This window comes from Oncorhynchus mykiss, chromosome 13 (assembly GCF_013265735.2).
Source record: "Oncorhynchus mykiss isolate Arlee chromosome 13, USDA_OmykA_1.1, whole genome shotgun sequence".
In the NCBI taxonomy this organism is placed as follows: domain Eukaryota; kingdom Metazoa; phylum Chordata; class Actinopteri; order Salmoniformes; family Salmonidae; genus Oncorhynchus; species Oncorhynchus mykiss.
In genome coordinates this window covers 71710583-71728871 of record NC_048577.1, presented here as the reverse complement: position 1 = coordinate 71728871, position 18289 = coordinate 71710583, and the positions used below count along the sequence as shown (strand labels likewise).

Genomic DNA, 18289 nt, shown 5'->3' with positions numbered 1-18289 from the left:
GGGCGCAGTGCGCGCTAACCAAGGTCGCCAGGTGCAAGGTCGCCAGGTGCACGTTGTTTCCTCCGACACCATTGGTGCGGCTGGCTTCCGGGTTGGATGCGCGCTGTGTTAAGAAGCAGTGCGGCTTGGTTGGGTTGTGTATCGGAGGACGCATGACTTTCGACCTTCGTCTCTCCAGAGCCCATACGGGAGTTGTAGCGATGAGACAAGATAGTAGCTACTAACAATTGGATACCCCGAAATTGGGGAGAATAAGGGGTTACATTTTTTATAAAAAAAACTTCTATAGAGCTTTTCATTATATATATATCTCAACATATCTTGGCATGATATGGAACGGGTGGGCAGCATTAAATCTCATCAACTGGTGTTTTTCATTTATTAGATAATTGGAAAATGTTCTTTGCTGGAAAAGTGTCCTACACAAATAAATAGATAGAGGACTCATCTTTATGTGTGTTTTTTTTATCCTCCCACTGCCTTCCATTTTTTACCACATTTATTTTCATTTTTAGAGCGGCCACTTTAAATTCTGGTCAATATAATGGATAGTCTGCTACAACCCATAGGAGTCCCCACCCAGTTGACTACTTTAAAATGGCAGAAGAATGGTGGAAGCCTTCAATGGTGCTGCCCATACTATAGCAGCCTTTTGGCCACTAAAGGTCTCTGTCAATCTCTATGGTAATAGCTCACAACAGACGCTCCTCCGTCTTAAAGTTATTCAACGTCGGGGTTTCCGTTTCCGGTACGGTTGCTAAGTAACACTTCCTGTGCGTTGAATGTGTAGAAAAGTAAATAACGCCTAAACATGGTGCACTAATTGGGATTATTGGTGAATCGGCAATAATTTTTCGCGTGAAAATAGTCTTACCTTTGAGAACTGTAGATTTAGCGGCAAAATCATGACACTGACAACGATTAAAGACGGCGAATACACCGCCACCGTCTACAAAATGGTGAGAAGTTGGTCGCTTGCATAGCTAACGTTACATACCATGGATACTAACGCTAGCCATGATAGCTAGCTAGCTGATAATGAAACTGGTTATTTTAACTTGTGGTATTTTATCAAATTGTCATGTTGATTATATAGCGAATTCCAGCTAGCTAACGTCACAATACGAATTTCACAAATTGGGGCTATAGCAAGCTAGCTAACTTTGATTAAGCTAGCCTGACAGACCCTTCAATTTCAAGGCTCAGGCTATAGCCTAACGCTAGCTAACGAACTGAGTGTGACAACATAGCTAGCTAGATAGCTCATGTATTATTTTATAACTAGCTGCTAACTCTGTTCTCCTATAGATCAAAGATGGGCGGTATGGAGAGGCTATCCACATCCTCAGCAATGAACTGCAGAAACAGATGAAGGTAGTGAGTGAGTGTGTGTGTGTCTGTCTGTGTGTGTGTGTGCTCCCAGATCTGTTGTCTCCTTCTATAGCCTAGTCCCAGATCTGTTGTCTCCTTCTATAGCCTGGTCACAGGTCTGTTGTCTCCTTCTAAAGCCTGGTCCCAGGTCTGTTGTCTCCTTCTATAGCCTGGTCCCAGATCTGTTTTCTCCTTCTATAGTCTGGTCCCAGATCTGTCGTCTCCTTCTATAGCCTGGTCCCAGATCTGTCGTCTCCTTCTATAGCCTGGTCCCAGATCTGTTGTCTCCTTCTATAGCCTGGTCCCAGATCTGATGTCTCCTTCTATAGCCTGGTCCCAGATCTGTTGTCTCCTTCTATAGCCTGGTCCCAGATCTGTTGTCTCCTTCTATAGCCTGGTCCCAGATCTGTTGTCTCCTTCTATAGCCTGGTCCCAGGTCTGTCGTCTCCTTCTATAGCCTGGTCCCAGATCTGTTGTCTCCTTCTATAGCCTGCTCCCAGATCAGTTTGTGCTATTGCCAACTCCATTGCTGTCACCGGCAAGCCAATGTTTAGCTTGCTAATGAGTGACTTGTCATGATAGCACAAACAGACTGTCCCTCAGACTATTTCATTGGACAATACATCTAGGGCTCGATTCAATCCGTATTGGCAAAGTTCATCGCTATAGCGTTCTTGAAAATTGAAAGGTCATTTTCGATTACCTTTAGCCAATATATGCAGCGTTTACCGTGACTGCAGTCTCATGGAATGCGGGAACATTACCTTTAAATGTCAATCACCATATAATGCTGAACTTGGGCGATATGGATTGAATGGAGCCCGTAATCTTCTTATTCTCCTCCTCCTCTACCTTCTCCTCCTCCTCCCAGTCACGGGCAGCCCTGTCTCTGCTAGGCTACTGCTACTACCACATGCAGGACTTCACCAACGCAGCAGAGTGCTATGAGCAGCTGACTCAGCTACACCCCGAGGTGGAGGAGTACAGGCTGTATTACGCCCAGTCTCTGTACGGGGCCTGTGCCTACCCCGAGGCCATGAAGGCTACCTTTCTATTGGACAACCCTACCAGCCACACCAAGGTACACTTCCGACATGAAGTTATAATACCAAGGTTGAGGTAGAATCAGTGCTTCATTTGAGCCGGATCCTGCCACAACAGGACACAGAACCTCTCAGTTTTGGACTGTTTTGTTCTGGAACCTATTTACCAGGATCCGGAACCTCTCCTGCCCCACCAGGTAGAGTTATAATGTTTACTACCAGGTAGAGTTATAATGTTTACTACCAGGTAGAGTTATAATGTTTACTACCAGGTAGAGTTATAATGTTTACTACCAGGTAGAGTTATAATGTTTACTACCAGGTAGAGTTATAATGTTTACTACCAGGTAGAGTTATAATGTTTACTACCAGGTAGAGTTATAATGTTTACTACCAGGTAGAGTTATAATGTTTACTACCAGGTAGAGTTATAATGTTTACTACCAGCCCCACCAGGTAGAGTTATAATGTTTACTACCAGGTAGAGTTATAATGTTTACAATCAGGTAGAGTTATAATGTTTACTACCAGGTAGAGTTATAATGTTTACTACCAGGTAGAGTCATAATGTTTACTACCAGGTAGAGTTATAATGTTTACTACCAGGTAGAGTTATAATGTTTACTACCAGGTAGAGTTATAATGTTTACTACCAGGTAGAGTTATAATGTTTACTACCAGCCCCACCAGGTAGAGTTATAATGTTTACTACCAGGTAGAGTTATAATGTTTACTACCAGGTAGAGTTGTAATGTTTACTACCAGGTAGAGTTATAATGTTTACTACCAGGTAGAGTTATAATGTTTACTACCAGCCCCACCAGGTAGAGTTATAATGTTTACTACCAGGTAGAGTTATAATGTTTACTACCAGGTATAGTTATAATGTTTTACTACCAGGTAGAGTTATAATGTTTTACTACCAGGTAGAGTTATAATGTTTACTACCAGACCCACCAGGTAGAGTTATAATGTTTACTACCAGACCCACCAGGTAGAGTTATAATGTTTACTACCAGGTAGAGTTATAATGTTTACTACCAGGTAGAGTTATAATGTTTACTACCAGGTAGAGTTATAATGTTTACTACCAGGTAGAGTTATAATGTTTACTACCAGGTAGAGTTATAATGTTTACTACCAGGTAGAGTCATAATGTTTACTACCAGGTAGAGTTATAATGTTTACTACCAGGTAGAGTTATAATGTTTACTACCAGGTAGAGTTATAATGTTTACTACCAGGTAGAGTTATAATGTTTACTACCAGGTAGAGTTATAATGTTTACTACCAGCCCCACCAGGTAGAGTTATAATGTTTACTACCAGGTAGAGTTATAATGTTTACTACCAGGTAGAGTTATAATGTTTACTACCAGGTAGAGTTATAATGTTTACTACCAGGTAGAGTTATAATGTTTACTACCAGGTAGAGTTATAATGTTTACTACCAGGTAGAGTCATAATGTTTACTACCAGGTAGAGTTATAATGTTTACTACCAGGTAGAGTCATAATGTTTACTACCAGGTAGAGTTATAATGTTTACTACCAGGTAGAGTTATAATGTTTACTACCAGGTAGAGTTATAATGTTTACTACCAGGTAGAGTTATAATGTTTACTACCAGGTAGAGTTATAATGTTTACTACCAGGTAGAGTTATAATGTTTACTACCAGGTAGAGTCATAATGTTTACTACCAGGTAGAGTTATAATGTTTACTACCAGGTAGAGTTATAATGTTTACTACCAGGTAGAGTTATAATGTTTACTACCAGCCCCACCAGGTAGAGTTATAATGTTTACTACCAGGTAGAGTTATAATGTTTACAATCAGGTAGAGTTATAATGTTTACTACCAGGTAGAGTTATAATGTTTACTACCAGGTAGAGTTATAATGTTTACAATCAGGTAGAGTTATAATGTTTACTACCAGGTAGAGTTATAATGTTTACTACCAGGTAGAGTTATAATGTTTACTACCAGGTAGAGTTATAATGTTTACTACCAGGTAGAGTCATAATGTTTACTACCAGGTAGAGTTATAATGTTTACTACCAGGTAGAGTCATAATGTTTACTACCAGGTAGAGTTATAATGTTTACTACCAGGTAGAGTTATAATGTTTACTACCAGGTAGAGTCATAATGTTTACTACCAGGTAGAGTTATAATGTTTACTACCAGGTAGAGTTATCTTACCACACTGAGATATAATTCTGTTCTTCAACCATATTCTCTTCGTTATTTTGTCTCTTCTGACCCATGTTCTGTCCATCTCTCCCACAGATGATCAAACTGCAGGCATCCATCAAATACGGAGAAGAGGAGTACTCTGGAGCGAAGGTTAGTAGAGACTAGTATTGGACATATACTGGACTTGGCCATAACTAGAACCATGACTAGAACCAGAACTAGAACCATGACTAGAACCAGAACTAGAACCATGACTAGAAACATGACTAGAAACATGACTAGAAACATGACTAGAAACATGACTAGAAACATAACTAGAACCAGAACTTGAACCATGACTAGAACCTGAACTAGAACCATGACTAAAACCATGACTTGAACCTGAACTAGAACCATGACTAGAACTAGAACCATGACTAGGACCTGAACTAGAACCATGACTAAAACCATGACTAGAAACTGAACTAGACATATGACTAGAGCCATGACTAGAACCATGACTAGAACCAGAACCATGACTAGAACCATGGCTAGAACATCAATAGAACCATGACTATAACCAGAACTAGAACCATGACTAGAACTATGACTAGATTCATGACTAGAACCATGACTAGAACATCAATAGAACCATGACTCGTGCCAGAACTAGAACCAGAACTAAATCAGAACCATAACTAGAACCATAACTAAACCATAACTAGTACTATCATTAAATCAGAACCAGAACTAGAACCAGAACTAAACCAGCACTAGAACTAAAACTAGAACAGAACTAAACCAGAACTAGAACCAGAACTAAACCAGAACCGGAACTAGACCCAGAACTAGAACCACAACTTAACCAGAACTAGAACAGAACTTAACCAGAACTAGAACCAGAACTAAAGACCAGAAACATGTACCTGGTAGTTACTGTATGTCATGAGGTCAGGAGAACCTAATATAACCTGGTAGTTACTGTATGTCATGAGGTCAGGAGAACCTAATAGAACCTGGTAGTTACTGTATGTCATGGGGTCAGGAGAACCTAATAGAACCTGGTAGTTACTGTATGTCATGAGGTCAGGAGAACTTAAGTAGTTACTGTATGTCATGAGGTCAGGAGAACCTAATATAACCTGGTAGTTACTGTATGTCATGAGGTCAGGAGAACTTAAGTAGTTACTGTATGTCATGAGGTCAGGATAACCTAATAGAACCTGGTAGTTACTGTATGTCATGAGGTCAGGAGAACTTAAGTAGTTACTGTATGTCATGAGGTCAGGAGAACCTAATATAACCTGGTAGTTACTGTATGTCATGAGGTCAGGAGAACTTAATATAACCTGGTAGTTACTGTATGTCATGAGGTCAGGAGAACCTAATAGAACCTGGTAGTTACTGTATGTCATGAGGTCAGGAGAACCTAATATAACCTGGTAGTTACTGTATGTCATGAGGTCAGGAGAACTTAAGTAGTTACTGTATGTCATGAGGTCAGGAGAACTTAATATAACCTGGTAGTTACTGTATGTCATGAGGTCAGGAGAACTTAAGTAGTTACTGTATGTCATGAGGTCAGGAGAACCTAATATAACCTGGTAGTTACTGTATGTCATGAGGTCAGGAGAACTTAAGTAGTTACTGTATGTCATGAGGTCAGGAGAACTTAATATAACCTGGTAGTTACTGTATGTCATGGGGTCAGGAGAACCTAATATAACCTGGTAGTTACTGTATGTCATGAGGTCAAGAGAACTTAAGTAGTTACTGTATGTCATGAGGTCAGGAGAACTTAATATAACCTGGTAGTTACTGTATGTCATGAGGTCAGGAGAGCTTAATATAACCTGGTAGTTACTGTATGTCATGAGGTCAGGAGAACTTAAGTAGTTACTGTATGTCATGAGGTCAGGAGAACTTAAGTAGTTACTGTATGTCATGAGGTCAGGAGAACTTAATATAACCTGGTAGTTACTGTATGTCATGAGGTCAGGAGAACTTAAGTAGTTACTGTATGTCATGAGGTCAGGAGAACTTAATATAACCTGGTAGTTACTGTATGTCATGAGGTCAGGAGAACTTAAGTAGTTACTGTATGTCATGAGGTCAGGAGAACTTAATATAACCTGGTAGTTACTGTATGTCATGAGGTCAGGAGAACTTAAGTAGTTACTGTATGTCATGAGGTCAGGAGAACTTAAGTAGTTACTGTATGTCATGAGGTCAGGAGAACTTAAGTAGTTACTGTATGTCATGAGGTCAGGAAAACCTAATATAACCTGGTAGTTACTGTATGTCATGAGGTCAGGAGAACTTAAGTAGTTACTGTATGTCATGAGGTCAGGAGAACTTAATATAACCTGGTAGTTACTGTATGTCATGAGGTCAGGAGAACTTAAGTAGTTACTGTATGTCATGAGGTCAGGAGAACTTAAGTAGTTACTGTATGTCATGAGGTCAGGAGAACCTAATATAACCTGCTAGTTACTGTATGTCATGAGGTCAGGAGAACTTAAGTAGTTACTGTATGTCATGAGGTCAGGAGAACTTAAGTAGTTACTGTATGTCATGAGGTCAGGAGAACCTAATATAACCTGGTAGTTACTGTATGTCATGAGGTCAGGAGAACTTAAGTAGTTACTGTATGTCATGAGGTCAGGAGAACTTAATATAACCTGGTAGTTACTGTATGTCATGAGGTCAGGAGAACCTAATATAACCTGGTAGTTACTGTATGTCATGAGGTCAGGAGAACTTAATATAACCTGGTAGTTACTGTATGTCATGAGGTCAGGAGAACTTAAGTAGTTACTGTATGTCATGAGGTCAGGAGAACTTAAGTAGTTACTGTATGTCATGAGGTCATGAGAACCTAATATAACCTGGTAGTTACTGTATGTCATGAGGTCAGGAGAACTTAAGTAGTTACTGTATGTCATGAGGTCAGGAGAACTTAATATAACCTGGTAGTTACTGTATGTCATGAGGTCAGGAGAACTTAAGTAGTTACTGTATGTCATGAGGTCAGGAGAACCTAATATAACCTGGTAGTTACTGTATGTCATGAGGTCAGGAGAACTTAAGTAGTTACTGTATGTCATGAGGTCAGGAGAACTTAAGTAGTTACTGTATGTCATGAGGTCAGGAGAACCTAATATAACCTGGTAGTTACTGTATGTCATGAGGTCAGGAGAACTTAAGTAGTTACTGTATGTCATGAGGTCAGGAGAACTTAATATAACCTGGTAGTTACTGTATGTCATGAGGTCAGGAGAACCTAATATAACCTGGTAGTTACTGTATGTCATGAGGTCAGGAGAACTTAATATAACCTGGTAGTTACTGTATGTCATGAGGTCAGGAGAACTTAAGTAGTTACTGTATGTCATGAGGTCAGGAGAACTTAAGTAGTTACTGTATGTCATGAGGTCATGAGAACCTAATATAACCTGGTAGTTACTGTATGTCATGAGGTCAGGAGAACTTAAGTAGTTACTGTATGTCATGAGGTCAGGAGAACTTAATATAACCTGGTAGTTACTGTATGTCATGAGGTCAGGAGAACTTAAGTAGTTACTGTATGTCATGAGGTCAGGAGAACTTAAGTAGTTACTGTATGTCATGAGGTCAGGAGAACTTAATATAACCTGGTAGTTACTGTATGTCATGAGGTCAGGAGAACTTAAGTAGTTACTGTATGTCATGAGGTCAGGAGAACTTAATATAACCTGGTAGTTACTGTATGTCATGAGGTCAGGAGAACTTAATATAACCTGGTAGTTACTGTATGTCATGAGGTCAGGAGAACTTAATATAACCTGGTAGTTACTGTATGTCATGAGGTCAGGAGAACTTAAGTAGTTACTGTATGTCATGAGGTCAGGAGAACTTAATATAACCTGGTAGTTACTGTATGTCATGAGGTCAGGAGAACTTAATATAACCTGGTAGTTACTGTATGTCATGAGGTCAGGAGAACTTAAGTAGTTACTGTATGTCATGAGGTCAGGAGAACTTAATATAACCTGGTAGTTACTGTATGTCATGAGGTCAGGAGAACCTAATATAACCTGGTAGTTACTGTATGTCATGAGGTCAGGAGAACTTAATATAACCTGGTAGTTACTGTATGTCATGAGGTCAGGAGAACTTAAGTAGTTACTGTATGTCATGAGGTCAGGAGAACTTAAGTAGTTACTGTATGTCATGAGGTCAGGAGAGCTTAATATAACCTGGTAGTTACTGTATGTCATGAGGTCAGGAGAACTTAAGTAGTTACTGTATGTCATGAGGTCAGGAGAACCTAATATAACCTGGTAGTTACTGTATGTCATGAGGTCAGGAGAACTTAAGTAGTTACTGTATGTCATGAGGTCAGGAGAACTTAATATAACCTGGTAGTTACTGTATGTCATGAGGTCAGGAGAACTTAAGTAGTTACTGTATGTCATGAGGTCAGGAGAACCTAATATAACCTGGTAGTTACTGTATGTCATGAGGTCAGGAGAACTTAATATAACCTGGTAGTTACTGTATGTCATGAGGTCAGGAGAACCTAATAGAACCTGGTAGTTACTGTATGTCATGAGTTCAGGAGAACCTAAGTAGTGACTGTATGTCATGAGGTCAGGAGAACTTAATATAACCTGGTAGTTACTGTATGTCATGAGTTCAGGAGAACCTAATATAACCTGGTAGTTACTGTATGTCATGAGGTCAGGAGAACTTAATATAACCTGATAGTTACTGTATGTCATGAGGTCAGGAGAACTTAAGTAGTTACTGTATGTCATGAGGTCAGGAGAACCTAATATAACCTGGTAGTTACTGTATGTCATGAGGTCAGGAGAACCTAATAGAACCTGGTAGTTACTGTATGTCATGAGGTCAGGAGAACCTAAGTAGTGACTGTATGTCATGAGGTCAGGAGAACTTAATATAACCTGGTAGTTACTGTATGTCATGAGGTCAGGAGAACTTAAGTAGTTACTGTATGTCATGAGGTCAGGAGAACCTAATATAACCTGGTAGTTACTGTATGTCATGAGGTCAGGAGAACTTAAGTAGTTACTGTATGTCATGAGGTCAGGAGAACTTAATATAACCTGGTAGTTACTGTATGTCATGAGGTCAGGAGAACCTAATATAACCTGGTAGTTACTGTATGTTATGAGGTCAGGAGAACTTAAGTAGTTACTGTATGTCATGAGGTCAGGCAGGATAACTTAAGTAGTTACTGTATGTCATGAGGTCAGGAGAACCTAATATAACCTGGTAGTTACTGTATGTCATGAGGTCAGGAGAACTTAAGTAGTTACTGTATGTCATGAGGTCAGGAGAACTTAATATAACCTCTTATAACTGCTTAGTTAGTGTTTTTGATCCATTTAGAAACCCTCGAGACCCCTTATAACACATTTTCTCAACGAATACGCCCTTATGACTCCCTATAACCCTTTATGAGCTCTTATAAGGCCTTTATGAACCCTCTCCCTGTCAGACACTGGTAGAGCAGCTTCCCCAGGACGACCCAGACTATGACGTGGACATGGGCTGTCTACTCTACAAGGAGGGGGAGTACGAGGAGGCTTGCAAGAAGTTCATGTCTGCCATGCAGGTGCTGGTCTACCAACCAGGTAACTGCACGCGCTCACTCACACACAGAGGAAAACATCTATAACCTTTTGCCTGTCCTACAAGTCTCTTGCATTTACTCTCTTCCTCCCCCTAATTCTCTCCTCCTCTCCCTCCCTCTCTCTCCTCTCCCCCTAATTCTCTCCTCTCCCCCTAATTCTCTCTTCCTCTCCCTCCCTCTCTCTCCTCTCCCCCATAATTCTCTCCTTGTCTCCCTCCCTCTCTCTCCTATCCCCCTAATTCTCTCCTCTCCCCCTAATTCTCTCTTCCTCTCCCTCCCTCTCTCTCCTCTCCCCCATAATTCTCTCCTCCTCTCCCTCCCTCTCTCTCCTCTCCCCCCTAATTCTCTCCTTCTCTCCCTCCCTCTCTCTCCTCTCCCCCCTAATTCTCTCCTCCTCTCCCTCCCTCTCTCTCCTCTCCCCCCTAATTCTCTCCTCCTCTCCCTCCCTCTCTCTCCTCTCCCTCTAATTCTCTCCTTCTCTCCCTCTCTCTCCTCTCCGCCCTCCCTATCTCCCTGTCCCTCCCCCCTAATTCTCTCCTCCTCTCCCTGCCTCTCTCTCCTCCCTCCTGTCTCAGAACTGTCCTACAACATAGGTCTGTGCTACTACAGTATGAAACAGTATGGTCAGGCCCTCAAGTTCATCGGAGAGATCATCGAGAGAGGGATCAGGGAACATCCAGGTCGGCTTTAAAATGACAGCACACCTGTTTAGTTAGATACCTGATCACCCTGTTGGGGTTTTCCCTTAGTGACCCTCCTTCTCATCCATGTTTTCCCCTGACCATCCTGTGTCTCTCTGTGCTGTGTGTGTGTGTTCTCGTCGTCCAGAGCTGAGCGTTGGCATGACGACAGAGGGCATTGACGTGAGGAGTGTTGGGAACACCCTGATCCTACATGAGACCGCCCTCATAGAAGGCTTCAACCTCAAGGCTGCTATAGAATACCAGCTAAAAAACTGTGAGTACATTCAGCAGCCGTGTGGTTAGAGTATCCGCCCTGAGGTTGGAGGGTTGGGAGTCGTAACAAAAACTGTCAAAATGGGACCTGATTGACTCTCTGCTTGACTCTCAGCATTAAGGAGATAGGTTGGTGTCTAAAGCTCTGTGATAGACTAGCATTCTGTCCAGGGGGTGTACTGTGATAGACTAGCATTCTGTCCAGGGGGTGTACTGTGATAGACTAGCATTCTGTCCAGGGGGTGTACTAAGATAGACTAGCATTCTATTCAGGGGGTGTACTGTGAGAGACTAGCATTCTATCCAGGGGGTGTACTGTGATAGACTAGCATTCTGTCCAGGGGGTGTACTGTGATAGACTAGTATTATGTCCAGGGGGTGTACTGTGATAGACTAGCATTCTATTCAGGGGGTATACTGTGATAGACTAGCATTCTGTCCAGGGGGTGTACTGTGATAGACTAGCATTCTGTCCAGGGGGTGTACTGTGATAGACTAGCATTCTATTCAGGGGGTGTACTGTGATAGACTAGCATTCTATTCAGGGGGTGTACTGTGATAGACTTGTACTCTGTCCAGGGGGTGTACTGTGATAGACTAGCATTCTGTCCAGGGGGTGTACTGTGATAGACTAGCATTCCGTCCAGGGGGTGTACTGTGATAGACTAGCATTCTGTCCAGGGGGTGTACTGTGATCCAGGGGGTGTACTGTATTCTGTCCAGGGGGTGTACTGTGATAGACTAGCATTCTGTCCAGGGGGTGTACTGTGATAGACTAGCATTCTGTCCAGGGGGTGTACTGTGATAGACCAGCATTCTGTCCAGGGGGTGTACTGTGATGGACTAGCATTCTGTCCAGGGGGTGTACTGTGATCCAGGGGGTGTACTGTGATAGACTAGCATTCTGTCCAGGGGGTGTACTGTGATAGACTAGCATTCTGTCCAGGGGGTGTACTGTGATAGACTAGCATTCTGTCCAGGGGGTGTACTGTGATCCAGGGGGTGTACTGTGATAGACTAGCATTCTCTCCAGGGGGTGTACTGTGATAGACTAGCATTCTGTCCAGGGGGTGTACTGTGATAGACTAGCATTCTGTCCAGGGGGTGTACTGTGACAGACTAGCATTCTGTCCAGGGGGTGTACTGTGATAGACTAGCATTCTGTCCAGGGGGTGTACTGTGATAGACTAGCATTCTGTCCAGGGGGTGTACTGTGATCCAGGGGGTGTACTGTGATAGACTAGTATTCTGTCCAGGGGGTGTACTGTGACCAGGCTGTCCGAAATTACCAGTTCTCTTTAGTATACCAGGCTGGTACTCTCTGTTTATAATCTATGCGTAGTCACTTAAACTCTACCTACATGTACATATCACCTCAATTACCTCGACTAACCAGTGCCCCCGCACATTATATAGCCTCGCTATTGTTATTTTACTGCTGCTCTTTAATTATTTGTTACTTTTATTCATTTCTTTTATTTATTTATTTATTATTTTACTTATCTATTTTTTACTTAATAAACTGCATAAGGGCTTGTAAGTAAGCCCCACTCTGTCTCTCTGTCTGTCTGTCTCCAGGCGATGCAGCTCAGGAGGCCTTGACTGACATGCCTCCCAGATCAGAGGAGGTACTGTGTGTGTACTTGTGTGTGTGTGTGTACATATGTCAGCCCTTTACCACTCATGTAGGTTGGAGACAGTGGTGCTGTAAGGTACATCTCTATCTGTGGCTCAGTGGGTGCTGCCCTCTAATGACCATCTATATCAACACTCACACACTGATGGGGACCAGGGGACCAGGAGCACTCTTGTCAGACAGAAAGCTGTTGTGACGTGTGTGTGTGGAGACATTCTCCTTCTAACCAAATGGACAATGAAATATCATTTTAATTAATTTTTATTTGATCCTGTATTTAACTAGGCAAGTTAGTTAAAGAGCAAATAGTTATTTCCACATGTCTGTTGTCCTGTAGGAGCTGGACCCAGTGACGCTCCACAACCAGGCCCTGATGAACATGGATAAGAAGCCATCGGAGGGTTTTGAGAAACTGGCCTTCCTCTTGCAGCAGATCCCCTTCCCCCCGGTCACCTTCGGAAACCTGCTGTTACTGTACTGCAAATATGAGGTAGGGTATTCTACGGTACTATAGTATATTATACTATTATACACTACTATAGTATACTGTACTCTACTGTACTCTACTCTATTATACTATTATACAGTACTATATTATACTGTACTCTACTGCAAATATGAGGTAGGGTATTCTGCGGTACTATAGTATATTATACTATTATACAGTACTATATTATACTGTACTCTACTGCAAATATGAGGTAGGGTATTCTACGGTACTATAGTATATTATACTATTATACACTACTATAGTATACTGTACTTTACTGTACTCTACTCTATTATACTGTATTCTACTATATTATACTGTAGTCTAATATATTATACTATTATACTGTACTCTACTATACTATACTCTACTGTACTCTACTCTATTATACTATTATACTGTATTCTACTATATTATACTGTATTCTACTATATTATACGGTAGTCTAATATATTATACTATTATACTGTACTCTACTATACTCTACTATATTATACTATTATACAGTACTATACTATATTATAATATACTCTACTATACTCTACTATATTATACTATTATACAGTACCATACTATATTATAATATACTCTACTATACTCTACTATATTATACTATTATACAGTACTATACTAAATTATAATGTACTCTACTATACTCTACTATATTATACAAGTATACAGTACTCTACCATATTATACTCTACTCTACTATATTATACTAGTATACTGTACCCTGCCATATTACATTATACTCTACTGTACTCTACTATATTATACTATACTCTACTGTACTATACTATATTATACTGGTATACTGTACTGTACTATATTATATTATACTCTACTGTACTCTACTATATTATACTAGTATACTGTACCCTACTATATTATACTAGTATACTGTACCCTACTATATTATACTATACTCTACTGTACTCCACTATATTATACTATACTCTACTGTACTCTACTATATTATACTAGTATACTGTACCCTACTATATTATACTATACTCTACTGTACTCTACTATATTATAATGGTATACTGTACTGTACTATATTATATTATACTCTACTGTACTCTACTATATTATACTAGTATACTGTACCCTACTATATTATACTAGTATACTGTACCCTACTATATTATACTATACTCTACTGTACTCCACTATATTATACTATACTCTACTGTACTCTACTATATTATACTAGTATACTGTACCCTACTATATTATACTATACTCTACTGTACTCTACTATATTATACTAGTATACTGTACCCTACTATATTATACTATAATCTACTGTACTCTACTATATTATACTAGTATACTGTACTGTACTATATTATATTATACTCTACTGTACTCTACTATATTATACTAGTATACTGTACCCTACTATATTATACTATACTCTACTGTACTCTACTATATTATACTAGTATACTGTACCCTACTATATTATACTATACTCTACTGTACTCTACTATATTATATTATACTCTACTGTACTCTACTATATTATACTAGTATACTGTACTGTACTATATTATATTATACTCTACTGTACTCTACTATATTATACTATACTCTACTGTACTCTACTATATTATACTAGTATACTGTACTGTACTATATTATACTATACTCAACTGTACTCTACTATATTATACTAGTATACTGTACTGTACTATATTATATTAAACTATACTGCACTCTACTATATTATACTAGTATACAGTACTCTACCATATTATACTCTACTCTACTATATTATACTAGTATACTGTACCCTGCCATATTATATTATACTCTACTGCACTCTACTATATTATACTATACTCTACTGTACTCTACTATATTATACTAGTATACTGTACTGTACTATATTATATTATCCTCTACTGTACTCTACTATATTATACTAGTATACTGTACCCTACTATATTATACTATACTGTACTCTACTATATTATACTAGTATACTGCACCCTACTATATTATACTATACTCTGCTGTACTCCACTATATTATACTATACTCTACTGTACTCTACTATATTATACTTGTATACTGTACCCTACTATATTACATTATACTCTACTGTACTCTACTATATTATACTAGTATACTGTACCCTACTATATTACATTATACTCTACTGTACTCTACTATATTATACTATACTCTACTGAACTCTACTATATTATACTAGTATACTGTACTATATTATATTATACTCTACTGTACTCTACTATATTATACTAGTATACTGTACTGTACTATATTATATTATACTCTACTGTACTCTACTATATTATACTAGTATACTGTACCCTACTATATTATATTATACTCTACTGTGCTCTTCTATATTATACTAGTATACTGTACTCTACTATATTATATTATACTCTACTGTACTCTACTATATTATACTAGTATACTGTACCCTACTATATTATATTAAACTCTACTGCACTCTACTATATTATACTATTATTCTGTACTCTACTATAATATACTATTATACTGTACTTTACTATATTGTACTATAGTCTAATATATTATACTATTATACTGCACTATACTCTACTGTACTCTACTATACTATACTATTATACAGTACTCTACTATATTGTACTCTACTATACTGTACTCTACTATATTATACTATACCCTGCTGTACTCTACTATACTATACTCTACTGTACTCTACTATATTATATTATACTCTACTGCACTCTACTGTTATACTGTACTCTACTATTATACTGTACTATACTGTTATACTGTACTCTACTGTTATACTGTACTCTACTGTTATACTGTACTCTACTATTATACTGTACTCTACTGTACTCTACTACTGTATATCTACTATACTGTTATACTGTACGCTACTGTACTCTACTATTGTATATCTACTATACTGTTATACTGTACTCTACTGTTATACTGTACTCTACTGTACTCTACTACTGTATATCTACTATACTGTTATACTGTACTCTACTGTACTCTACTATATTATACTATTATACAGTACTATACTATATTATAATATACTCTACTATACTCTACTATATTATACTATTATACAGTACTATACTATATTATAATATACTCTACTGTACTCTACTCTATTATACTATTATACAGTACTATACTAAATTATAATGTACTCTACTATACTCTACTATATTATACAAGTATACAGTACTCTACCATATTATACTCTACTCTACTATATTATACTAGTATACTGTACCCTGCCATATTGTATTATACTCTACTGCACTCTACTATATTATACTATACTCTACTGTACTCTACTATATTATACTAGTATACTGTACTGTACTATATTATATTATACTCTACTGTACTCTACTATATTATACTATACTCTACTGTACTCTACTATATTATATTATACTCTACTGCACTCTACTGTTATACTGTACTCTACTGTTATACTGTACTCTACTGTTATACTGTACTCTACTGTTATACTGTACGCTACTGTTATACTGTACTCTACTATTATACTGTACTATACTGTTATACTGTACTCTACTGTTATACTGTACTATACTGTTATACTGTACTCTACTGTTATACTGTACTCTACTGTACTCTACTACTGTATATCTACTATACTGTTATACTGTACTCTACTGTACTCTACTATTGTATATCTACTATACTGTTATACTGTACTCTACTGTACTCTACTATTGTATATCTACTATACTGTTATACTGTACTCTACTGTTATACTGTACTCTACTGTTATACTGTACTCTACTGTACTCTACTACTGTATATCTACTATACTGTTATACTGTACTCTACTGTACTCTACTATTGTATATCTACTATACTGTTATACTGTACTCTACTGTTATACTGTACTCTACTGTTATACTGTACTCTACTGTACTCTACTACTGTATATCTACTATACTGTTATACTGTACTCTACTGTTATACTGTACTCTACTGTTATACTGTACTCTACTGTACTCTACTACTGTATATCTACTATACTGTTATACTGTACTCTACTGTACTCTACTATTGTATATCTACTATACTGTTATACTGTACTCTACTGTTATACTGTACTCTACTGTTATACTGTACTCTACTGTACTCTACTACTGTATATCTACTATACTGTTATACTGTACTCTACTGTTATACTGTACTCTACTGTTATACTGTACTCTACTGTACTCTACTACTGTATATCTTTTATACTGTTATACTGTACTCTACTGTACTCTACTATTGTATATCTACTATACTGTTATACTGTACTCTACTGTTATACTGTACTCTACTGTTATACTGTACTCTACTGTACTCTACTACTGTATATCTACTATACTGTTATACTGTACTCTACTGTACTCTACTATATTATACTATTATACAGTACTATACTATATTATAATATACTCTACTATACTCTACTATATTATACTATTATACAGTACTATACTATATTATAATATACTCTACTGTACTCTACTCTATTATACTATTATACAGTACTATACTAAATTATAATGTACTCTACTATACTCTACTATATTATACAAGTATACAGTACTCTACCATATTATACTCTACTCTACTATATTATACTAGTATACTGTACCCTGCCATATTATATTATACTCTACTGCACTCTACTATATTATACTATACTCTACTGTACTCTACTATATTATACTAGTATACTGTACTGCACTATATTATATTATACTCTACTGTACTCTACTATATTATACTATACTCTACTGTACTCTACTATATTATATTATACTCTACTGCACTCTACTGTTATACTGTACTCTACTGTTATACTGTACTCTACTGTTATACTGTACTCTACTGTTATACTGTACTCTACTGTTATACTGTACTCTACTGTACTCTACTACTGTATATCTACTATAC

The 18289-nt window shown here is 38.0% G+C and overlaps 1 protein-coding gene across 1 annotated transcript in view; it reads left to right on the top strand.

The window, feature by feature from the left end:
• Positions 1 to 732: 732 nt before the first annotated feature.
• The window catches only part of LOC110494397 (tetratricopeptide repeat protein 30A-like), a 37276-nt gene continuing 19719 nt past the window's right edge, over positions 733 to 18289 (top strand). Inside the window, exons 1-9 of the mRNA XM_036942100.1 lie at positions 733 to 959; positions 1309 to 1374; positions 2243 to 2452; positions 4704 to 4760; positions 10096 to 10231; positions 10806 to 10910; positions 11059 to 11187; positions 12765 to 12814; positions 13160 to 13312. Of these exons, the coding sequence (XP_036797995.1) occupies positions 906 to 959; positions 1309 to 1374; positions 2243 to 2452; positions 4704 to 4760; positions 10096 to 10231; positions 10806 to 10910; positions 11059 to 11187; positions 12765 to 12814; positions 13160 to 13312 (960 nt within the window). The 5' untranslated portion in view covers positions 733 to 905. The remainder of the gene's footprint in view (positions 960 to 1308; positions 1375 to 2242; positions 2453 to 4703; positions 4761 to 10095; positions 10232 to 10805; positions 10911 to 11058; positions 11188 to 12764; positions 12815 to 13159; positions 13313 to 18289) is intronic.